General features: G+C 30.3%; 1 protein-coding gene across 1 annotated transcript; it reads right to left on the reverse strand.

Moving 5' to 3' along the window:
* Nucleotides 1-18,562: 18,562 nt before the first annotated feature.
* Nucleotides 18,563-23,838, reverse strand: c1qtnf5 (C1q and TNF related 5). The gene is made up of 4 exons (XM_077611363.1): nucleotides 23,821-23,838; nucleotides 22,604-22,678; nucleotides 21,067-21,340; nucleotides 18,563-19,803 (listed from the first exon to the last, which is right to left on the reverse strand). Exons 3-4 carry the CDS (start codon nucleotides 21,302-21,304, stop codon nucleotides 19,283-19,285), a joined length of 759 nt encoding a protein of 252 aa, XP_077467489.1. The 5' UTR covers nucleotides 21,305-21,340; nucleotides 22,604-22,678; nucleotides 23,821-23,838; the 3' UTR covers nucleotides 18,563-19,282.
* Between the last annotated feature and the right edge of the window lie 327 nt (nucleotides 23,839-24,165).

Genomic DNA, 24,165 nt, shown 5'->3' on the forward strand with positions numbered 1-24,165 from the left:
TCGTTTTTTAAGAAAAAAAGCCTTACTATGCTATGTCGTTTTTTTACGAAAAAAAGCCTTACTATACTATGTCGTTTTTTTTACGAAAAAAGCCTTACTATACTATGTCGTTTTTTAAGAAAAAAAGCCTTGCTAAAGTATGTCGTTTTTAAGAAAAAAAGCCTTACTATACTATGTCGTTTTTTTAAGAAAAAAAAGCCTTACTATACTATGTCGTTTTTTTACGAAAAAAGCCTTACTATACTATGTCGTTTTTTAAGAAAAAAAGCCTTACTATACTATGTAGTTTTTTAAGAAAAAAAGCCTTACTATACTTTGTCGTTTTTTAAGAAAAAAAGCCTTACTATACTATGTCGTTTTTTAAGAAAAAAAGCCTTACTATACTATGTCGTTTTTTAAGAACAAAAGCCTTACTATAGTATGTCGTTTTTAAGAAAAAAAGCCTTACTATACTATGTCGTTTTTTTACGAAAAAAGCCTTACTATACTATGTCGTTTTTTAAGAAAAAAAAGCCTTACTATACTATGTCGTTTTTTAAGAAAAAAAGCCTTACTATACTATGTCGTTTTTTAAGAAAAAAAGCCTTACTATACTATGTCGTTTTTTAAGAAAAAAAGCCTTACTATAGTATGTCGTTTTTAAGAAAAAAAGCCTTACTATACTATGTCGGTTTTTTTCAGAAAAAAGCCTTACTATACTATGTCGTTTTTTAAGAAAAAAAGCCTTACTATACTATGTCGTTTTTTTACGAAAAAAAGCCTTACTATACTATGTCGTTTTTTTTACGAAAAAAGCCTTACTATACTATGTCGTTTTTTAAGAAAAAAAGCCTTGCTATAGTATGTCGTTTTTAAGAAAAAAAGCCTTACTATACTATGTCGTTTTTTAAGAAAAAAAAGCCTTACTATACTATGTCGTTTTTTTACGAAAAAAGCCTTACTATACTATGTCGTTTTTTAAGAAAAAAAGCCTTACTATACTATGTCGTTTTTTAAGAAAAAAAGCCTTACTATACTATGTCGTTTTTTAAGAAAAAAAGCCTTACTATACTATGTCGTTTTTTAAGAAAAAAAGCCTTACTATACTATGTCGTTTTTTAAGAAAAAAAGCCTTACTATAGTATGTCGTTTTTAAGAAAAAAAGCCTTACTATACTATGTCGTTTTTTTACGAAAAAAGCCTTACTATACCATGTCGTTTTTTTACGAAAAAAGCCTTACTATACTATGTCGTTTTTTAAGAAAAAAAGCCTTGCTCTACTATGTCGTTTTTTAAGAAAAAAAGCCTTGCTATACTATGTCGTTTTTTAAGAAAAACAGCCTTACTATACTATGTCGTTTTTTAAGAAAAAAAGCCTTACTATACTATGTCGTTTTTTAAGAAAAAAAGCCTTACTATAGTATGTCGTTTTTAAGAAAAAAAGCCTTACTATACTATGTCGTTTTTTTACGAAAAAAAGCCTTACTATACTATGTCGTTTTTTTACGAAAAAAGCCTTACTATACCATGTCGTTTTTTTACGAAAAAAGCCTTACTATACTATGTCGTTTTTTACGAAAAAAAGCCTTGCTATACTATGTCGTTTTTTAAGAAAAAAAGCCTTGCTATACTATGTCGTTTTTTAAGAAAAAAAGCCTTACTATACTATGTCGTTTTTTAAGAAAAAAAGCCTTACTATACTATGTCGTTTTTTAAGAAAAAAACCCTTACTATAGTATGTCGTTTTTAAGAAAAAAAGCCTTACTATACTATGTCGTTTTTTTACGAAAAAAAGCCTTACTATACTATGTCGTTTTTTTTACGAAAAAAGCCTTACTATACTATGTCGTTTTTTTACGAAAAAAAGCCTTACTATACTATGTCGTTTTTTTACGAAAAAAGCCTTACTATACTATGTCGTTTTTTAAGAAAAAAAAGCCTTACTATACTATGTCGTTTTTTAAGAAAAAAAGCCTTACTATACTATGTCGTTTTTTAAGAAAAAAAGCCTTACTATACTATGTCGTTTTTTAAGAAAAAAAGCCTTACTATACTATGTCGTTTTTTAAGAAAAAAAGCCTTACTATAGTATGTCGTTTTTAAGAAAAAAAGCCTTACTATACTATGTCGTTTTTTTACGAAAAAAGCCTTACTATACTGTCGTTTTTTTACGAAAAAAGCCTTACTATACTATGTCGTTTTTTAAGAAAAAAAGCCTTACTATAGTATGTCGTTTTTAAGAAAAAAAGCCTTACTATACGATGTCGTTTTTTACGAAAAAAGCCTTACTATACTATGTCGTTTTTTAAGAAAAAAAGCCTTGCTATACTATGTCGTTTTTTAAGAAAAAAAGCCTTACTATACTATGTCATTTTTTAAGAAAAAAAGCCTTACTATACTATGTCGTTTTTTTTCAGAAAAAAAGCCTTACTATACTATGTCGTTTTTTAAGAAAAAAAGCCTTACTATACTATGTCGTTTTTAAGAAAAAAAGCCTTACTATACTATGTCGTTTTTTTACGAAAAAAAGCCTTACTATACTATGTCGTTTTTTTTACGAAAAAAGCCTTACTATACTATGTCGTTTTTTAAGAAAAAAAGCCTTGCTATACTATGTCGTTTTTTAAGAAAAAAAGCCTTACTATACTATGTCGTTTTTTAAGAAAAAAAGCCTTACTATACTATGTCGTTTTCTAAGAAAAAAAGCCTTACTATACTATGTCGTTTTTTTATGAAAAAAGCCTTACTATACTATGTCGTTTTTTTACGAAAAAAAGCCTTACTATACTATGTCGTTTTTTTACGAAAAAAAGCCTTACTATACTATGTCGTTTTTTAAGAAAAAAAGCCTTACTATACTATGTCGTTTTTTTTTACGAAAAAAAGCCTTACTATACTATGTCGTTTTTTAAGAAAAAAAGCCTTACTATACTATGTCGTTTTTTAAGAAAAAAAGCCTTACTATACTATGTCGTTTTTTAAGAAAAAAAGCCTTACTATACTATGTCGTTTTTTAAGAAAAAAAGCCTTACTATCCTATGTCGTTTTTTAAGAAAAAAAAGCCTTACCATAATGTTAGGTTCATCCAATTGTATGTTTATCCTTAGGTATTTCCAATTCAGCTTTCAATAAAATAGGCATCTGTAGTCACATCACCATTTAATTCTTGCAAGAAGAGAATACATCCTTCCGCTCGTCCGGTCAAGATTATTCTAACAACTCGAAGTCCGTTTCGCTTATTTATTCATAAGGTTTTAACGCCATGCCCCACAGAAGTCTAAACATTCGTAGAGTCTCACAACAATTTTGCACAGTTATCAAAACAATTGTAGGTCCTGTCGAATCTTCCCGAAACAGTCCTTGGTTCCCAAGAGCGCTTGTTGTGAGACCATCTTCCGAAGCCGTAAACAGTCCTCAGTTCCCCAAGAGCACCTGTCGTGAGTCCTCCGAAGCCGAAAACAGTTCGCAGTTCCCAAGAGCAATTGTTGTGAGACCTCTCCATGCCCATGGCCATTCCCTGTCCTCTTGATGTGAACCAGTCCTTACTTTAGCAAGGCATGCATTAAAATGGCTTTTATTAATGCCAATAACTCTAACATAAAAGCACAGCGTTCAACACATATATATATTGTTTAATATTGTTACACATTCAGGATGAGCATTACTATTCCTAATAAGCAAATATATTGATTAATATAGTAAGCATGTTTATAATAAGGCTTTCTATTCCTAAGTAAGCATTGCAAACACATTTATAATAATGATTATTCCAACACTATACTATGTCGTTTTTTTACGAAAAAAGCCTTACTATACTATGTCGTTTTTTAAGAAAAAAAGCCTTACTATACTATGTCGTTTTTTAAGAAAAAAAGCCTTACTATAGTATGTCGTTTTTAAGAAAAAAAGCCTTACTATACCATGTCTTTTTTAAGAAAAAAAGCCTTACTATACTATGTCGTTTTTTGCGAAAAAAAAGCCTTACTATACTATGTTTTTTTTAACGAAAAAAGCCTTACTATACTATGTCGTTTTTCGCGAAAAAAGCCTTACTATACTATGTCGTTTTCCGCAAAAAAAAAGCCTTACTATACTATGTCGTTTTTTAAGAAAAAAAGGCTTACTATAGTATGTCGTTTTTTAAGAAAAAAAGGCTTACTATAGTATGTCGTTTTTAAGAAAAAAAGCCTTACTATACCATGTCTTTTTTAAGAAAAAAAGCCTTACTATACCATGTCGTTTTTTAAGAAAAAAAGCCTTACTAATCTATGTAGTTTTTTTACGAAAAAAAGCCTTACTATACTATGTCGTTTTTTAAGAAAAAAAGCCTTACTATACTATGTCGTTTTTTTACGAAAAAAAGCCTTACTATAGTATGTCGTTTTTTTTACGAAAAAAGCCTTACTATACTATGTCGTTTTTTTTACGAAAAAAAGCCTTACTATAGTATGTCGTTTTTAAGAAAAAAAGCCTTACTATACTATGTCGTTTTTTTACGAAAAAAAGCCTTACTATACTATGTCGTTTTTTAAGAAAAAAAGCCTTACTATGTCGTTTTTTAAGAAAAAAAGCCTTACTATACTATGTCGTTTTTTAAGAAAAAAAGCCTTACTATACTATGTCGTTTTTTTTTACGAAAAAAAGCCTTACTATACTATGTCGTTTTTTAAGAAAAAAAGCCTTACTATACTATGTCGTTTTTTAAGAAAAAAAGCCTTACTATACTATGTCGTTTTTTAAGAAAAAAAGCTTTACTGTACTATGTCGTTTTTTAAGAAAAAAAGCCTTACTATACTATGTCGTTTTTTAAGAAAAAAAGCCTTACTATACTATGTCGTTTTTTAAGAAAAAAAGCCTTACTATACTATGTCGTTTTTTAAGAAAAAAAGCCTCACTATACTATGTCGTTTTTTAAGAAAAAAAGCCTACTATACTATGTCGTTTTTTAAGAAAAAAAGCCTTACTATACTATGTCGTTTTTTAAGAAAAAAAGCCTTACTATACTATGTCGTTTTTTAAGAAAAAAAGCCTTACTATACTATGTCGTTTTTTTTACGAAAAAAGCCTTACTAAACTATGTCGTTTTTTAAGAAAAAAAGCCTTACTATACTATGTCGTTTTTTAAGAAAAAAAGCCTTACTATACTATGTCGTTTTTTAAGAAAAAAAGCCTTACTATACTATGTCGTTTTTTAAGAAAAAAAGCCTTACTATACTATGTCGTTTTTTAAGAAAAAAAGGCCTTACTATACTATGTCGTTTTTTAAGAAAAAAAGCCTTACTATACTATGTCGTTTTTTAAGAAAAAAAGCCTCACTATACTATGTCGTTTTTTAAGAAAAAAAGCCTACTATACTATGTCGTTTTTTAAGAAAAAAAGCCTTACTATACTATGTCGTTTTTTAAGAAAAAAAGCCTTACTATACTATGTCGTTTTTTAAGAAAAAAAAGCCTTACTATACTATGTCGTTTTTTAAGAAAAAAAGCCTTACTATACTATGTCGTTTTTTTTACGAAAAAAGCCTTACTAAACTATGTCGTTTTTTAAGAAAAAAAGCCTTACTATACTATGTCGTTTTTTAAGAAAAAAAGCCTTACTATACTATGTCGTTTTTTAAGAAAAAAAGCCTTACTATACTATGTCGTTTTTTAAGAAAAAAAGCCTTACTATACTATGTCGTTTTTTAAGAAAAAAAGCCTTACTATACTATGTCGTTTTTTAAGAAAAAAAGCCTTACTATACTATGTCGTTTTTTAAGAAAAAAAGCCTTACTATACTATGTCGTTTTTTTACGAAAAAAAGCCTTACTATACTATGTCGTTTTTTTTTACGAAAAAAGCCTTACTATACTATGTTGTTTTTTAAGAAAAAAAGCCTTACTATACTATGTCGTTTTTTTACGAAAAAAGCCTTACTATACTATGTCGTTTTTTAAGAAAAAAAGCCTTACTATACTATTTCATTTTTTAAGAAAAAAAGCCTTACTATACTATGTCGTTTTTTAAGAAAAAAAGCCTTACTATACTGTGTCGTTTTTTTAACGAAAAAAGCCTTACTATACTATGTCGTTTTTTTAACGAAAAAAGCCTTACTATACTATGTCGTTTTTTAAGAAAAAAAGCCTTACTATACTATGTCGTTTTTTAAGAAAAAAAGCCTTACTATACTATGTCGTTTTTTAAGAAAAAAAGCCTTACTATACTATGTCGTTTTTTAAGAAAAAAAGCCTTACTATACTATGTCGTTTTTTAAGAAAAAAAGCCTTACTATACTATGTCGTTTTTTAAGAAAAAAAGCCTTACTATACTATGTCGTTTTCTAAGAAAAAAAGCCTTACTATACTATGTCGTTTTTTAAGAAAAAAAGCCTTACTATACTATGTCGTTTTTTAAGAAAAAAAGCCTTACTATACTATGTCGTTTTTTTTACGAAAAAAGCCTTACTATAGTATGTCGTTTTTAAGAAAAAAAGCCTTACTATACTATGTCGTTTTTTAAGAAAAAAAGCCTTACTATACTATGTCGTTTTTTAAGAAAAAAAGCCTTACTATACTATGTCGTTTTTTAAGAAAAAAAGCCTTACTATACTATGTCTTTTTTAAGAAAAAAAGCCTTACTATACTATGTCGTTTTTTAAGAAAAAAAGCCTTACTATACTATATCGTTTTTAAGAAAAAAAGCCTTACTATACTATGTCGTTTTTTTTACGAAAAAAGCCTTACTATACTATGTCGTTTTTTTTACGAAAAAAGCCTTACTATACTATGTCGTTTTTTAAGAAAAAAAGCCTTACTATACTATGTCGTTTTTTAAGAAAAAAAGCCTTACTATACTATGTCGTTTTTTTACGAAAAAAGCCTTACTATACTATGTCGTTTTTTAAGAAAAAAAGCCTTACTATACTATGTCGTTTTTTAAGAAAAAAAGCCTTACTATACTATGTTGTTTTTTTTACGAAAAAAGCCTTACTATACTATGTCGTTTTTTAAGAAAAAAAGCCTTACTATACTATGTCGTTTTTTAAGAAAAAAAGCCTTACTATACTATGTCGTTTTTTTACGAAAAAATGCCTTACTATACTATGTCGTTTTTTAAGAAAAAAAGCCTTACTATACTATGTCGTTTTTTAAGAAAAAAAGCCTTACTATATTATGTCGTTTTTTAAGAAAAAAAGCCTTACTATACTATGTCGTTTTTTTACGAAAAAAGCCTTACTATACTATGTCGTTTTTTAAGAAAAAAAGCCTTACTATACTATGTCGTTTTTTAAGAAAAAAAGCCTTACTATACTATGTCGTTTTTTAAGAAAAAAAGCCTTACTATACTATGTCGTTTTTTAAGAAAAAAAGCCTTACTATACTATGTCGTTTTTTAAGAAAAAAAGCCTTACTATACTATGTCGTTTTTTAAGAAAAAAAGCCTTACTATACTATGTCGTTTTTTAAGAAAAAAAGCCTTACTATACTATGTCGTTTTTTAAGAAAAAAAGCCTTACTATACTATGTCGTTTTTTTTACGAAAAAAGCCTTACTATAGTATGTCGTTTTTAAGAAAAAAAGCCTTACTATACTATGTCGTTTTTTAAGAAAAAAAGCCTTACTATACTATGTCGTTTTTTAAGAAAAAAAGCCTTACTATACTATGTCGTTTTTTAAGAAAAAAAGCCTTACTATACTATGTCTTTTTTAAGAAAAAAAGCCTTACTATACTATGTCGTTTTTTAAGAAAAAAAGCCTTACTATACTATATCGTTTTTAAGAAAAAAAGCCTTACTATACTATGTCGTTTTTTTTACGAAAAAAGCCTTACTATACTATGTCGTTTTTTTAACGAAAAAAGCCTTACTATACTATGTCGTTTTTTAAGAAAAAAAGCCTTACTATACTATGTCGTTTTTTAAGAAAAAAAGCCTTACTATACTATGTCGTTTTTTTACGAAAAAAGCCTTACTATACTATGTCGTTTTTTAAGAAAAAAAGCCTTACTATACTATGTCGTTTTTTTACGAAAAAAGCCTTACTATACTATGTCGTTTTTTAAGAAAAAAAGCCTTACTATACTATGTCGTTTTTTAAGAAAAAAAGCCTTACTATACTATGTTGTTTTTTTTACGAAAAAAGCCTTACTATACTATGTCGTTTTTTAAGAAAAAAAGCCTTACTATACTATGTCGTTTTTTAAGAAAAAAAGCCTTACTATACTATGTCGTTTTTTTACGAAAAAATGCCTTACTATAGTATGTCGTTTTTAAGAAAAAAAGCCTTACTATACTATGTCGTTTTTTTACGAAAAAAAGCCTTACTATACTATGTCGTTTTTTTACGAAAAAAGCCTTACTATACTATGTCGTTTTTTAAGAAAAAAAGCCTTACTATACTATGTCGTTTTTTAAGAAAAAAAGCCTTACTATACTATGTCGTTTTTTTACGAAAAAAGCCTTACTATACTATGTCGTTTTTTAAGAAAAAAAGCCTTACTATACTATGTCGTTTTTTAAGAAAAAAAGCCTTACTATACTATGTCGTTTTTTTACGAAAAAAAGCCTTACTATACTATGTCGTTTTTTAAGAAAAAAAGCCTTACTATACTATGTCGTTTTTTAAGAAAAAAGCCTTACTATACTATGTCGTTTTTTAAGAAAAAAAGCCTTACTATACTATGTCGTTTTTTAAGAAAAAAAGCCTTACTATACTATGTCGTTTTTTAAGAAAAAAAGCCTTACTATACTATGTCGTTTTTTAAGAAAAAAAGCCTTACTATACTATGTCGTTTTTTAAGAAAAAAAGCCTTACTATACTATGTCTTTTTTTAAGAAAAAAAGCCTTACTATAGTATGTCGTTTTTAAGAAAAAAAGCCTTACTATACTATGTCGTTTTTTTACGAAAAAAAGCCTTACTATACTATGTCGTTTTTTTACGAAAAAAAGCCTTACTATACTATGTCGTTTTTTAAGAAAAAAAGCCTTACTATACTATGTCGTTTTTTAAGAAAAAAAGCCTTACTATACTATGTCGTTTTTTAAGAAAAAAAGCCTTACTATACTATGTCGTTTTTTTAGAAAAAAAGCCTTACTATACTATGTCGTTTTTTAAGAAAAAAAGCCTTACTATACTATGTTGTTTTTTTACGAAAAAAAGCCTTACTATACTATGTCGTTTTTTTACGAAAAAAGCCTTACTATACTATGTCGTTTTTTAAGAAAAAAAGCCTTACTATACTATGTCGTTTTTTAAGAAAAAAAGCCTTACTATACTATGTCGTTTTTTAAGAAAAAAAGCCTTACTATACTATGTCGTTTTTTAAGAAAAAAAGCCTTACTATACTATGTCGTTTTTTAAGAAAAAAAGCCTTACTATACTATGTCGTTTTTTAAGAAAAAAAGCCTTACTATACTATGTCGTTTTTTAAGAAAAAAAGCCTTACTATACTATGTCGTTTTTTAAGAAAAAAAGCCTTACTATACTATGTCGTTTTTTAAGAAAAAAAGCCTTACTATACTATGTCGTTTTTTAAGAAAAAAAGCCTTACTATACTATGTCGTTTTTTAAGAAAAAAAGCCTTACTATACTATGTCGTTTTTTTACGAAAAAAAGCCTTACTATACTATGTCGTTTTTTTACGAAAAAAGCCTTACTATACTATGTCGTTTTTTAAGAAAAAAAGCCTTACTATACTATGTCGTTTTTTTACGAAAAAAGCCTTACTATACTATGTCGTTTTTTAAGAAAAAAAGCCTTACTATACTATGTCGTTTTTTAAGAAAAAAAGCCTTACTATACTATGTTGTTTTTTTTACGAAAAAAGGCTTACTATACTATGTCGTTTTTTAAGAAAAAAAGCCTTACTATACTATGTCGTTTTTTAAGAAAAAAAGCCTTACTATACTATGTCGTTTTTTAAGAAAAAAAGCCTTACTATACTATGTCGTTTTTTAAGAAAAAAAGCCTTACTATACTATGTCGTTTTTTTACGAAAAAAAGCCTTACTATACTATGTCGTTTTTTTACGAAAAAAAGCCTTACTATACTATGTCGTTTTTTAAGAAAAAAAGCCTTACTATACTATGTCGTTTTTTAAGAAAAAAAGCCTTACTATACTATGTCGTTTTTTAAGAAAAAAAGCCTTACTATACTATGTCGTTTTTTTAACGAAAAAAGCCTTACTATAATATGTCGTTTTTTAAGAAAAAAAGCCTTACTATACTATGTCGTTTTTTAAGAAAAAAAGCCTTACTATACCATGTCGTTTTTTAAGAAAAAAAGCCTTACTATACTATGTCGTTTTTTTACGAAAAAAAGCCTTACTATACTATGTCGTTTTTTTACGAAAAAAGCCTTACTATACTATGTCGTTTTTTTACGAAAAAAGCCTTACTATAGTATGTCGTTTTTAAGAAAAAAAGCCTTACTATAGTATGTCGTTTTTTTACGAAAAAAGCCTTACTATACTATGTCGTTTTTTAAGAAAAAAAGCCTTACTATACTATGTCGTTTTTTAAGAAAAAAAGCCTTACTATAGTATGTCGTTTTTACGAAAAAAGCCTTACTATACTATGTCGTTTTTTTACGAAAAAAAGCCTTACTATACTATGTCGTTTTTTAAGAAAAAAAGCCTTACTATACTATGTCGTTTTTTAAGAAAAAAAGCCTTACTATACTATGTCGTTTTTTAAGAAAAAAAGCCTTACTATACTATGTCGTTTTTTAAGAAAAAAAGCCTTACTATACTATGTCGTTTTTTAAGAAAAAAAGCCTTACTATACTATGTTATTGTTTTTACGAAAAAAGCCTTACTATACTATGTCGTTTTTTAAGAAAAAAAGCCTTACTATACTATGTCGTTTTTTAAGAAAAAAAGCCTTACTATACTATGTCGTTTTTTAAGAAAAAAAGCCTTACTATACTATGTCGTTTTTTAAGAAAAAAAGCCTTACTATACTATGTCGTTTTTTAAGAAAAAAAGCCTTACTATACTATGTCGTTTTTTTACGAAAAAAAGCCTTACTATACTATGTCGTTTTTTTACGAAAAAAAGCCTTACTATACTATGTTGTTTTTTAAGAAAAAAAGCCTTACTATACTATGTCGTTTTTTAAGAAAAAAAGCCTTACTATACTATGTCGTTTTTTAAGAAAAAAAGCCTTACTATACTATGTCGTTTTTTTAACGAAAAAAGCCTTACTATAATATGTCGTTTTTTAAGAAAAAAAGCCTTACTATACTATGTCGTTTTTTTACGAAAAAAGCCTTACTATACTATGTCGTTTTTTAAGAAAAAAAGCCTTACTATACCATGTCGTTTTTTAAGAAAAAAAGCCTTACTATACTATGTCGTTTTTTTACGAAAAAAAGCCTTACTATACTATGTCGTTTTTTTACGAAAAAAGCCTTACTATACTATGTCGTTTTTTAAGAAAAAAAGCCTTACTATACTATGTCGTTTTTTTACGAAAAAAAGCCTTACTATACTATGTCGTTTTTTAAGAAAAAAAGCCTTACTATACTATGTCGTTTTTTAAGAAAAAAAGCCTTACTATACTATGTTGTTTTTTTTACGAAAAAAGGCTTACTATACTATGTCGTTTTTTAAGAAAAAAAGCCTTACTATACTATGTCGTTTTTTTACGAAAAAAGCCTTACTATACTATGTCGTTTTTTAAGAAAAAAAGCCTTACTATACTATGTCGTTTTTTAAGAAAAAAAGCCTTACTATACTATGTCGTTTTTTTACGAAAAAAGCCTTACTATACTATGTCGTTTTTTAAGAAAAAAAGCCTTACTATACTATGTCGTTTTTTTACGAAAAAAGCCTTACTATACTATGTCGTTTTTTAAGAAAAAAAGCCTTACTATACTATGTCGTTTTTTAAGAAAAAAAGCCTTACTATACTATGTCGTTTTTTAAGAAAAAAAGCCTTACTATACTATGTCGTTTTTTTACGAAAAAAAGCCTTACTATACTATGTCGTTTTTTTACGAAAAAAAGCCTTACTATACTATGTCGTTTTTTAAGAAAAAAAGCCTTACTATACTATGTCGTTTTTTAAGAAAAAAAGCCTTACTATACTATGTCGTTTTTTAAGAAAAAAAGCCTTACTATACTATGTCGTTTTTTTAACGAAAAAAGCCTTACTATAATATGTCGTTTTTTAAGAAAAAAAGCCTTACTATACTATGTCGTTTTTTTACGAAAAAAGCCTTACTATACTATGTCGTTTTTTAAGAAAAAAAGCCTTACTATACCATGTCGTTTTTTAAGAAAAAAAGCCTTACTATACTATGTCGTTTTTTTACGAAAAAAAGCCTTACTATACTATGTCGTTTTTTTACGAAAAAAGCCTTACTATACTATGTCGTTTTTTAAGAAAAAAAGCCTTACTATACTATGTCGTTTTTTAAGAAAAAAAGCCTTACTATACTATGTCGTTTTTTAAGAAAAAAAGCCTTACTATACTATGTCGTTTTTTAAGAAAAAAAGCCTTACTATACTATGTCGTTTTTTAAGAAAAAAAGCCTTACTATAGTATGTCGTTTTTAAGAAAAAAAGCCTTACTATAGTATGTCGTTTTTTTACGAAAAAAGCCTTACTATACTATGTCGTTTTTTAAGAAAAAAAGCCTTACTATACTATGTCGTTTTTTAAGAAAAAAAGCCTTACTATACTATGTCGTTTTTTAAGAAAAAAAGCCTTACTATACTATGTCGTTTTTTAAGAAAAAAAGCCTTACTATACTATGTCGTTTTTTAAGAAAAAAAGCCTTACTATACTATGTCGTTTTTTAAGAAAAAAAGCCTTACTATACCATGTCGTTTTTTAAGAAAAAAAGCCTTACTATACTATGTCGTTTTTTTACGAAAAAAAGCCTTACTATACTATGTCGTTTTTTTACGAAAAAAGCCTTACTATACTATGTCGTTTTTTAAGAAAAAAAGCCTTACTATAGTATGTCGTTTTTAAGAAAAAAAGCCTTACTATAGTATGTCGTTTTTTTACGAAAAAAGCCTTACTATACTATGTCGTTTTTTAAGAAAAAAAGCCTTACTATACTATGTCGTTTTTTAAGAAAAAAAGCCTTACTATAGTATGTCGTTTTTACGAAAAAAGCCTTACTATACTATGTCGTTTTTTTACGAAAAAAAGCCTTACTATACTATGTCGTTTTTTAAGAAAAAAAGCCTTACTATACTATGTCGTTTTTTAAGAAAAAAAGCCTTACTATACTATGTCGTTTTTTAAGAAAAAAAGCCTTACTATACTATGTCGTTTTTTAAGAAAAAAAGCCTTACTATACTATGTCGTTTTTTAAGAAAAAAAGCCTTACTATACTATGTCGTTTTTTAAGAAAAAAAGCCTTACTATACTATGTCGTTTTTTAAGAAAAAAAGCCTTACTATACTATGTCGTTTTTTAAGAAAAAAAGCCTTACTATACTATGTCGTTTTTTAAGAAAAAAAGCCTTACTATACTATGTCGTTTTTTAAGAAAAAAAGCCTTACTATACTATGTCGTTTTTTTACGAAAAAAAGCCTTACTATACTATGTCGTTTTTTTACGAAAAAAAGCCTTACTATACTATGTTGTTTTTTAAGAAAAAAAGCCTTACTATACTATGTCGTTTTTTAAGAAAAAAAGCCTTACTATACTATGTCGTTTTTTAAGAAAAAAAGCCTTACTATACTATGTCGTTTTTTTAACGAAAAAAGCCTTACTATAATATGTCGTTTTTTAAGAAAAAAAGCCTTACTATACTATGTCGTTTTTTTACGAAAAAAGCCTTACTATACTATGTCGTTTTTTAAGAAAAAAAGCCTTACTATACCATGTCGTTTTTTAAGAAAAAAAGCCTTACTATACTATGTCGTTTTTTTACGAAAAAAAGCCTTACTATACTATGTCGTTTTTTTTACGAAAAAAGCCTTACTATACTATGTCGTTTTTTAAGAAAAAAAGCCTTACTATACTATGTCGTTTTTTTACGAAAAAAAGCCTTACTATACTATGTCGTTTTTTTACGAAAAAAGCCTTACTATACTATGTCGTTTTTTAAGAAAAAAAGCCTTACTATACTATGTCGTTTTTTTACGAAAAAAGCCTTACTATACTATGTCGTTTTTTAAGAAAAAAAGCCTTACTATACTATGTCGTTTTTTAAGAAAAAAAGCCTTACTATACTATGTTGTTTTTTTTACGAAAAAAGGCTTACTATACTATGTCGTTTTTTAAGAAAAAAAGCCTTACTATACTATGTCGTTTTTTTACGAAAAAAGCCTTACTATACTATGTCGTTTTTTAAGAAAAAAAGCCTTACTATACTATGTCGTTTTTTAAGAAAAAAAGCCTTACTATACTATGTCGTTTTTTTACGAAAAAAGCCTTACTATACTATGTCGTTTTTTAAGAAAAAAAGCCTTACTATACTATGTCGTTTTTTTACGAAAAAAGCCTTACTATACTATGTCGTTTTTTAAGAAAAAAAGCCTTACTATACTATGTCGTTTTTTAAGAAAAAAAGCCTTACTATACTATGTCGTTTTTTAAGAAAAAAAGCCTTACTATACTATGTCGTTTTTTTACGAAAAAAAGCCTTACTATACTATGTCGTTTTTTTACGAAAAAAAGCCTTACTATACTATGTCGTTTTTTAAGAAAAAAAGCCTTACTATACTATGTCGTTTTTTAAGAAAAAAAGCCTTACTATACTATGTCGTTTTTTAAGAAAAAAAGCCTTACTATACTATGTCGTTTTTTTAACGAAAAAAGCCTTACTATAATATGTCGTTTTTTAAGAAAAAAAGCCTTACTATACTATGTCGTTTTTTTACGAAAAAAGCCTTACTATACTATGTCGTTTTTTAAGAAAAAAAGCCTTACTATACCATGTCGTTTTTTAAGAAAAAAAGCCTTACTATACTATGTCGTTTTTTTACGAAAAAAAGCCTTACTATACTATGTCGTTTTTTTACGAAAAAAGCCTTACTATACTATGTCGTTTTTTAAGAAAAAAAGCCTTACTATACTATGTCGTTTTTTAAGAAAAAAAGCCTTACTATACTATGTCGTTTTTTAAGAAAAAAAGCCTTACTATACTATGTCGTTTTTTAAGAAAAAAAGCCTTACTATACTATGTCGTTTTTTAAGAAAAAAAGCCTTACTATAGTATGTCGTTTTTAAGAAAAAAAGCCTTACTATAGTATGTCGTTTTTTTACGAAAAAAGCCTTACTATACTATGTCGTTTTTTAAGAAAAAAAGCCTTACTATACTATGTCGTTTTTTAAGAAAAAAAGCCTTACTATACTATGTCGTTTTTTAAGAAAAAAAGCCTTACTATACTATGTCGTTTTTTAAGAAAAAAAGCCTTACTATACTATGTCGTTTTTTAAGAAAAAAAGCCTTACTATACTATGTCGTTTTTTTACGAAAAAAAGCCTTACTATACTATGTCGTTTTTTTACGAAAAAAAGCCTTACTATACTATGTCGTTTTTTAAGAAAAAAAGCCTTACTATACTATGTCGTTTTTTAAGAAAAAAAGCCTTACTATACTATGTCGTTTTTTAAGAAAAAAAGCCTTACTATACTATGTCGTTTTTTTAACGAAAAAAGCCTTACTATAATATGTCGTTTTTTAAGAAAAAAAGCCTTACTATACTATGTCGTTTTTTTACGAAAAAAGCCTTACTATACTATGTCGTTTTTTAAGAAAAAAAGCCTTACTATACCATGTCGTTTTTTAAGAAAAAAAGCCTTACTATACTATGTCGTTTTTTTACGAAAAAAAGCCTTACTATACTATGTCGTTTTTTTACGAAAAAAGCCTTACTATACTATGTCGTTTTTTAAGAAAAAAAGCCTTACTATACTATGTCGTTTTTTAAGAAAAAAAGCCTTACTATACTATGTCGTTTTTTAAGAAAAAAAGCCTTACTATACTATGTCGTTTTTTAAGAAAAAAAGCCTTACTATACTATGTCGTTTTTTAAGAAAAAAAGCCTTACTATAGTATGTCGTTTTTAAGAAAAAAAGCCTTACTATAGTATGTCGTTTTTTTACGAAAAAAGCCTTACTATACTATGTCGTTTTTTAAGAAAAAAAGCCTTACTATACTATGTCGTTTTTTAAGAAAAAAAGCCTTACTATAGTATGTCGTTTTTACGAAAAAAGCCTTACTATACTATGTCGTTTTTTTACGAAAAAAAGCCTTACTATACTATGTCGTTTTTTAAGAAAAAAAGCCTTACTATACTATGTCGTTTTTTAAGAAAAAAAGCCTTACTATACTTTGTCGTTTTTTAAGAAAAAAAGCCTTACTATACTATGTCGTTTTTTAAGAAAAAAAGCCTTACTATACTATGTCGTTTTTTAAGAAAAAAAGCCTTACTATACTATGTTGTTGTTTTTACGAAAAAAGCCTTACTATACTATGTCGTTTTTTAAGAAAAAAAGCCTTACTATACTATGTCGTTTTTTAAGAAAAAAAGCCTTACTATACTATGTCGTTTTTTAAGAAAAAAAGCCTTACTATACTATGTCGTTTTTTAAGAAAAAAAGCCTTACTATACTATGTCGTTTTTTAAGAAAAAAAGCCTTACTATACTATGTCGTTTTTTTACGAAAAAAAGCCTTACTATACTATGTCGTTTTTTTACGAAAAAAAGCCTTACTATACTATGTCGTTTTTTAAGAAAAAAAGCCTTACTATACTATGTCGTTTTTTAAGAAAAAAAGCCTTACTATACTATGTCGTTTTTTAAGAAAAAAAGCCTTACTATACTATGTCGTTTTTTTAACGAAAAAAGCCTTACTATAATATGTCGTTTTTTAAGAAAAAAAGCCTTACTATACTATGTCGTTTTTTTACGAAAAAAGCCTTACTATACTATGTCGTTTTTTAAGAAAAAAAGCCTTACTATACCATGTCGTTTTTTAAGAAAAAAAGCCTTACTATACTATGTCGTTTTTTTACGAAAAAAAGCCTTACTATACTATGTCGTTTTTTTACGAAAAAAGCCTTACTATACTATGTCGTTTTTTAAGAAAAAAAGCCTTACTATACTATGTCGTTTTTTAAGAAAAAAAGCCTTACTATACTATGTCGTTTTTTAAGAAAAAAAGCCTTACTATACTATGTCGTTTTTTAAGAAAAAAAGCCTTACTATACTATGTCGTTTTTTAAGAAAAAAAGCCTTACTATAGTATGTCGTTTTTAAGAAAAAAAGCCTTACTATAGTATGTCGTTTTTTTACGAAAAAAGCCTTACTATACTATGTCGTTTTTTAAGAAAAAAAGCCTTACTATACTATGTCGTTTTTTAAGAAAAAAAGCCTTACTATAGTATGTCGTTTTTACGAAAAAAGCCTTACTATACTATGTCGTTTTTTTACGAAAAAAAGCCTTACTATACTATGTCGTTTTTTAAGAAAAAAAGCCTTACTATACTATGTCGTTTTTTAAGAAAAAAAGCCTTACTATACTATGTCGTTTTTTAAGAAAAAAAGCCTTACTATACTATGTCGTTTTTTAAGAAAAAAAGCCTTACTATACTATGTCGTTTTTTAAGAAAAAAAGCCTTACTATACTATGTTGTTGTTTTTACGAAAAAAGCCTTACTATACTATGTCGTTTTTTAAGAAAAAAAGCCTTACTATACTATGTCGTTTTTTAAGAAAAAAAGCCTTACTATACCATGTTGTTTTTTTAACGAAAAAAGCCTTACTATACTATGTCGTTTTTTTATGAAAAAAAGCCTTACTATACTATGTCGTTTTTTAAGAAAAAAAGCCTTACTATACTATGTCATTTTTTTACGAAAAAAAGCCTTACTATACTATGTCGTTTTTTTACGAAAAAAGCCTTACTATACTATGTCGTTTTTTAAGAAAAAAAGCCTTACTATACTATGTCGTTTTTTAAGAAAAAAAGCCTTACTATACTATGTCGTTTTTTAAGAAAAAAAGCCTTACTATACTATGTCGTTTTTTAAGAAAAAAAGCCTTACTATACTATGTCGTTTTTTTAACGAAAAAAGCCTTACTATACTATGTTGTTTTTTAAGAAAAAAAGCCTTACTATACTATGTCGTTTTTTTACGAAAAAAGCCTTACTATACTATGTCGTTTTTTAAGAAAAAAAGCCTTACTATACTATGTCGTTTTTTAAGAAAAAAAGCCTTACTATACTATGTCGTTTTTTTACGAAAAAAAGCCTTACTATACTATGTCGTTTTTTTACGAAAAAAGCCTTACTATACTATGTCGTTTTTTAAGAAAAAAGCCTTACTATACTATGTTGTTTTGACGAAAAAAGCCTTACTATACTTGGTCGTTTTTTAAGGTCTTTAAGGTCTTTTTTTTAGAAAGTAAAAATAAGTTCACTTGCCTTGAAGATGAAACCCATTGAAAGTGATCGCCCAGTGAGTGCCAGTCTCACTTTGTCACTGCTTTTCTCATTTCGCCCTTTAAAACGGAAAATATTCCTTGGGTATAACGGCCGCAATTTCCTGGTGTCACAGCAGGCTTGGAAAACTCTTGAAAATGTGCGCCGAGTCAGCCCGCGCTTTCAGTTAACAATCACTCAAAACTCCCCATCACAAAGCCTTAAACCACTTTAACTTTATTTGCATGAACGCACCAGCACGAATAGAGAGAGACACCATCCCGCTGCTCCTTAAAATATTGTCGTAATAACCACGATTTTAGTGCATTTTTGACCATGAATATAAAAACACACTTTCAATACCATGACAAAATGTGACCTTAGTAGTCCGTCTAGCCACGTTTTGTATAACGCGGCCTACATATCGACCGGCATCAGACATTAGAATTCAGTGGCGGGTCGTCAGGGCCTTCAAGGCCTGCTCTGCTGGCCTAAGAAATATCTGAATCATATATTATATTTTGTCCATCAATACTTTTTAAATAATTCCAAATGGTCTGTTAGCTTCCTGTCATTGCTTTTCCCCCTGGTTACACTGCTTCCAGATGTGTTTTCATATTGAAGCATTTAACCAATCACATTTCAGCCATTATTTGTTGCCAGGGTCAGAAATCTGCCTCAAGGCTTTCATAATCAGTTCTGCAGGCTCTGCTGCATTAAACAAGCGTCGATATTGTAGGAGGTTATTATTGATTATTTTTTATGTGTCGCAGCTGTAGCTGTAGTAGAGGTTTTATAGCCATAAAGTAGTTTTTGAGGGTTGGATTGATTCGCTGAAGGTGTCGCTAGAAAATGCACGGACCGCCACTGTTAGAATTAGACATTAGGAAATAAGAGAAGGTTAAAATAGTCCACGGCGAGTTTCGAGGACTCACGCAAACACGGCAGAGTTTTTCCAGTCTGAGTAGACCAGAAAGCCGTTGAAGGTGCTGTCCGTCTTGCTGCTGGAGTAGAACCCGTTGTATTCCCCCAGAGCCATCTGGACCCACACCTGGTCCCCGGGGACCAAACGCAGCAGGGAACCCCCCGACAGCGACGCCGGCTTGGACCAGTTGCCGAAAAACTGGAAGTAGGACGCCACGGCGTGTCCGTTTTTCACCAGGTCGAACTGCAGGCTGGCGCGGTACACCGTGGCGTGGACGGCAAAGTAGTAGACGCCGGGGACTTTGCACGTGAAGCGACCCGTCTCCGCGTTGTAGTCGTCCTGCTCGTTGAGCAGGATCTTGTCGAAGGTGACCGGCTCGCCCGCCGCCAGCGGCAAGTTGCGGCCTTCGGAGACTTTGGCGGCAAAGGCCGATTTAGGGGCCACTGCGCACTGTCCCGCCTCGCCCTTGTGGCCCATTTCTCCGCGTTCGCCTCTGTCTCCGGCCAGGCCTCGCTCGCCCGTCTCGCCTGTGGGGTACAGGGGCGTGATGACGTATTTTCCGCACTATAAGACGCAACTAAAAGTGTGCCTTGTGTCAATCAATATTGCTACGTCATTGTATGAAATTGCCTTTAGCACAGCTCCATCTGGTTGATGAACAACACAACCTCTAACCACAATTACTACTACTACAGCTTCATCTAGTGTGTGTATGTATATATAACACAATCCTTACTACTACTACTACTATTTTTACAGATCCATCTAGTGTATGTATTACACAAACCGTACTAGGACGACTACTACTTGTACTACTACAGCTGCAGCTCTATCTAATGTATGTACAACACAATCCCTGACTTCTACGACTACTACTACGACTACTGCAGCTCCATCTTGGGTATGTACAACACAATCCCCTACCACTACTACAGCTCCATCTAGTGTATGGATAACACAATCCCCTACTACTACGAGTACTACTACAGCTACAGCTACATCTAGTGTATGTTTAACACAATCCCCTACTACTAGAATTACAACTACTACAGCTCCATCTAGTGTATGTATAACACAATCCCCTGCTACTAGTACTACGACCACTACAGCTCCAACTAGTCATTGTATAACACAAAACCCGACTAATACTATTACTACTACAGGTCTATCTAGTGCACAGGTGTCAAAGTGGCAGCCCGGAGGCCAAATCTGGCCCTCCGCATCATATTGTGTGGCCCGGGAAAGTCAATCAAAACTTTCTGTTTTAGGATCAAATTCAAATGAAAATTATAGATGGAGTATATTATATTTCCTGATTTTCCCCCTTTTTAATCAATAATTGCAATTTTTTCATCCGTTTTTCTTTGTGTTTTTAGTTCAAAAATCATTTTGTAAAATCTAAAAATAAATAAAAATAATTTCTCTTTTCCACTTTAATATGGAACATAATGATTAAAAGAGATTTTCCCTTACTAAGAAAAAAAAGCTCAAATAAACATGTTTTTAGATCTATAAAAAATGGAATATTCAGGACTTTTGATCCGGTTCTTTTAATATCTAAAATGGTCCGGCCCACATGAAATCGAGTTGACATTAATGCGGCCCGCGAACCAACTCAAGTCTGACACCCTTGATATAGTGTATGTATAACACAATCCCCTACTACTACTACTACTACTACTACTACTACTACTACTACTACTACTACTACTACTAATTGAAACAAATTTCAAGATAGGCCATTGATTGGAAGTGCGCGTGTTAGTACAGAAAAGTGTGTGATTTGGTACCTGACTCTCCCACATCCCCCTTTTGGCCCTTCTCCCCGGGCGCAGAATCTCTCCCGTCCCGTCCGTCCCTCCCGGGCTGACCGGGGTTGCCGTGAACTCCGTGCGAACCCGGGACGCCGGGGTGGCCCTGGCACAGGCTGGGGGGAATCTTGTTGTCCTCCAGCGGAGCGCAAGGGTGCGCCCGCAGGAGGACCAAGACCAGGACTGGAGGCAAGGAGAGCCTCCTAAGCGTTGTCATTGCACGGCGACTGGGCACCCAGGTTTTGAGGCAAATCTGAAACAGATGAATGGCATTTTTACTGATTGAAATGGGGAAAAGATGCAGTGGTTTTCATTTACAAGCATGGTCAAAGAATACAATGAGCATATTTTCCACAGTATAAGTTAAAATGTGTTCAGGCGCAGAGGATTATAAAACACAGCAGTAGTAGTGGTAGTGGTGGTAGTAGGGGGTTGTGTTATACATCCCCTAGATCCGGGGTGTCAGACTCGGGTTGGTTCGCGGGCCGCTTTAACGTCAACTTGATTTCACGTGGACCATTTTAGATATAATATTTAGATTTTTTTAATATAAATGGATTAAAAGAACTGGATTAAAATCCCTGAATATTCATTTTTTATAGATCTAAAACAAAGTTTATTTGAGCTTTTTTATATATTTTTAGATTTTACAAAATGATTTTTGAACTAAAAACACAGAAAAAAATGATTAAAAGATGACAATTGTTGATTTAAAAGGGGGAAAATCAGGAAATTTGATCAGAAAGTCGGCACTCATGATTTACTTTCGCGGGCCACACTAAATGATGCGGCGGGCCAGATTTGGCCCCCGGGCCACCACTTTGACACATGTGCCCTAGATGGATATCTTTGAAATTGCCTGCCATTACTGAAGCCTCCAAAAACCGAAAACAAGGAATCATAACACTGGTTTCTTAGCAGATGTTTGTAATGAAGTGGAATAGCAGACAGCTGACTCAGAAACAAGCAAGTCCCATCCAAAAGTCAAAGGTTTGACGTTTTGGCTCACTTCCCAGATTTCGCCCATCGCTCTCGCAGGTTTACGGGAAAGAATAATGTTGAGCTTCTCGCTAATGAGGCACGAAGAAGCCGACGTGTCTTTGATGACTTGTAAAGATTTGGAAAAATGCTGACAACTTCTTATTTTGCGCTTCTTATTTCATGATTTTGTCATAATTTAACATTGTGCGAACTGAAAAAGTATTTGTATACTGCTTTTTTTTACCTCTGTGTAACTCAAAGCGCCTGAAAAACACCAAAATACCCTAAAAAAAATCTGATTACAAATGATAAGAATCCTAACAAACAGCCAAAGTGTAGTTTTGTTATTTTTCTAGACGTTTTACTCCCAATGATTGCTGTTTGTTATGCATTTACAGGACTTAAGTAAACATTTTTTTCTTCTTCCCTTGCAGCCTTATCTGCAGCGTCCAATCATCTACTTCCTCTAAACAGCAACAAAAGCATCTCCTGGTAAGTACATTCATGCATTAGTTGAAAAAAAAAGTGAACTTACCGATGTTAGCGAGCCGCTGAAGTTGGCGAATTGAGAGGAAATGTCATGAAATCCAATTAGGCGCCGCTTTGGGTACTTGGCTCGTCCAATGTGGGTGGAGGACAAAAAGGGGAGAGGGGAGGAGAGAGAGAGAAAATATTTCCTGGGGTGAAAAACTAATGCAGAGGGAAGGAGGGAAACATTATGTCATGTCTGGGGAAAAAAATGCAGCTATGCACAAAATGATCATCTGTCATGGTATGCCAATGTTGACCACTTTATACCAAGACTAAATCTAAACTATTGGGAAGGTTAAAAAATATATATAACTTTTGTAACTGTTATCTTTTGCATTATTGAAACCAATACCGTTTTTAGAGGGTAAATTACTATAGAAAAGAGTAGTCCACACTAAAAAAAGTTAGTCAAAAAAATTTGATATAGTGCCCAACATGGAAGAATCTGGGACTATAGCAACTAACTTTAAACTATTGGGAAGGTTAAAATAGGTGTATAACTTTTGTAACTGTTATCTTTGGCATTATTGAAACAATACCCTTTTTAGAGGGCAAATGACTATAGAAAAGAGTGGTTCACACTAAAAAAAGTTAGTCAAAAAAAACTATATAGTGCCCAACATGGAAGAATCTGGGACTATAGCAACTAACTTTAAACTATTGGGAAGGTTAAAAAAATATATATAATTTTCGTAACCATTATCTTTTGCATTATTGAAATCGATACCGTTTTTAGAGGGCAAATGACTCTATAGAAAAGGGTAGTCCACATTAAAAAAGTTAGTCAAAAAAAATCTATATAGTGCCCAACATGGAAGAATCTGGAACTATATAGCAACTAACTTTAAACTATTGGGAAGGTTACAAAATATAGAACTTTTGTCACTGTTATCTATTGCATTATTGAAACCAATACCATTTTTAGAGGCCAAATGACGCTATAGAAAAGAGAAATCCACGCTAAAAATAGTCCCAAAAAATCTATATAGTGCCCAACATGGAAGAAACATTAGATCTTGGACAATTACTCAATGATAATTACATTTCCATCTCTTAATTCTATAAGCAAGCATAGCAAATGACAAACAAATAATTTTTTTTCTTTTGGCTTGTTTCAATTCCCATTTTAACTACTTTTCATTGGCAACAAGACATTTGTAACTTAGTCAAAGTCATCTTCAGTAAAATGTTTGGATCAAAACAACAGAATAGGCTACTTACCAATTGGCCACTTTCTTCTATGTGCTCAATTCTTGCATCTCGATGGGGGAAAAAAATTAGTTCGTGTTGGAGCAGTTGAAAACATAGCACGTATTGACCATTTTGAGATCAAAAATATTACATTTGTCTTTTCTAGAGTTCTCTTAATATGGACTCGTATGCACGGTGTCTTCTAAAACTAGCCGTGAGTTAAGATAGATTTTCTTGGCACTCAAATAAGCACATTTTGACGTGTTTTACAAGCAAATACGGCGTAAAAAAAATCCTAACAATGCGCGTTGTAGTTTACCGTCGATAAACAAAGCCAGCGCAGATGGAGCGGAAAAAAAGAACAAAGTAAAAAGA

The sequence above is a fragment of the Stigmatopora argus genome, chromosome 10 (genome assembly GCF_051989625.1).
Source record: "Stigmatopora argus isolate UIUO_Sarg chromosome 10, RoL_Sarg_1.0, whole genome shotgun sequence".
Lineage (NCBI taxonomy): Eukaryota > Metazoa > Chordata > Actinopteri > Syngnathiformes > Syngnathidae > Stigmatopora > Stigmatopora argus.

Excerpts from the sequence above, each read along its gene's own strand:
- c1qtnf5 (XM_077611363.1), bottom strand. The coding sequence starts at position 21,304 with ATGACAACGCTTAGGAGGCTCTCCTTGCCTCCAGTCCTGGTCTTGGTC. Across the intron at positions 19,804-21,066 it reads GGGGGATGTGGGAGAGTCAG|GCGAGACGGGCGAGCGAGGC; the intron begins GTACCAAATCAC and ends TGTACCCCACAG.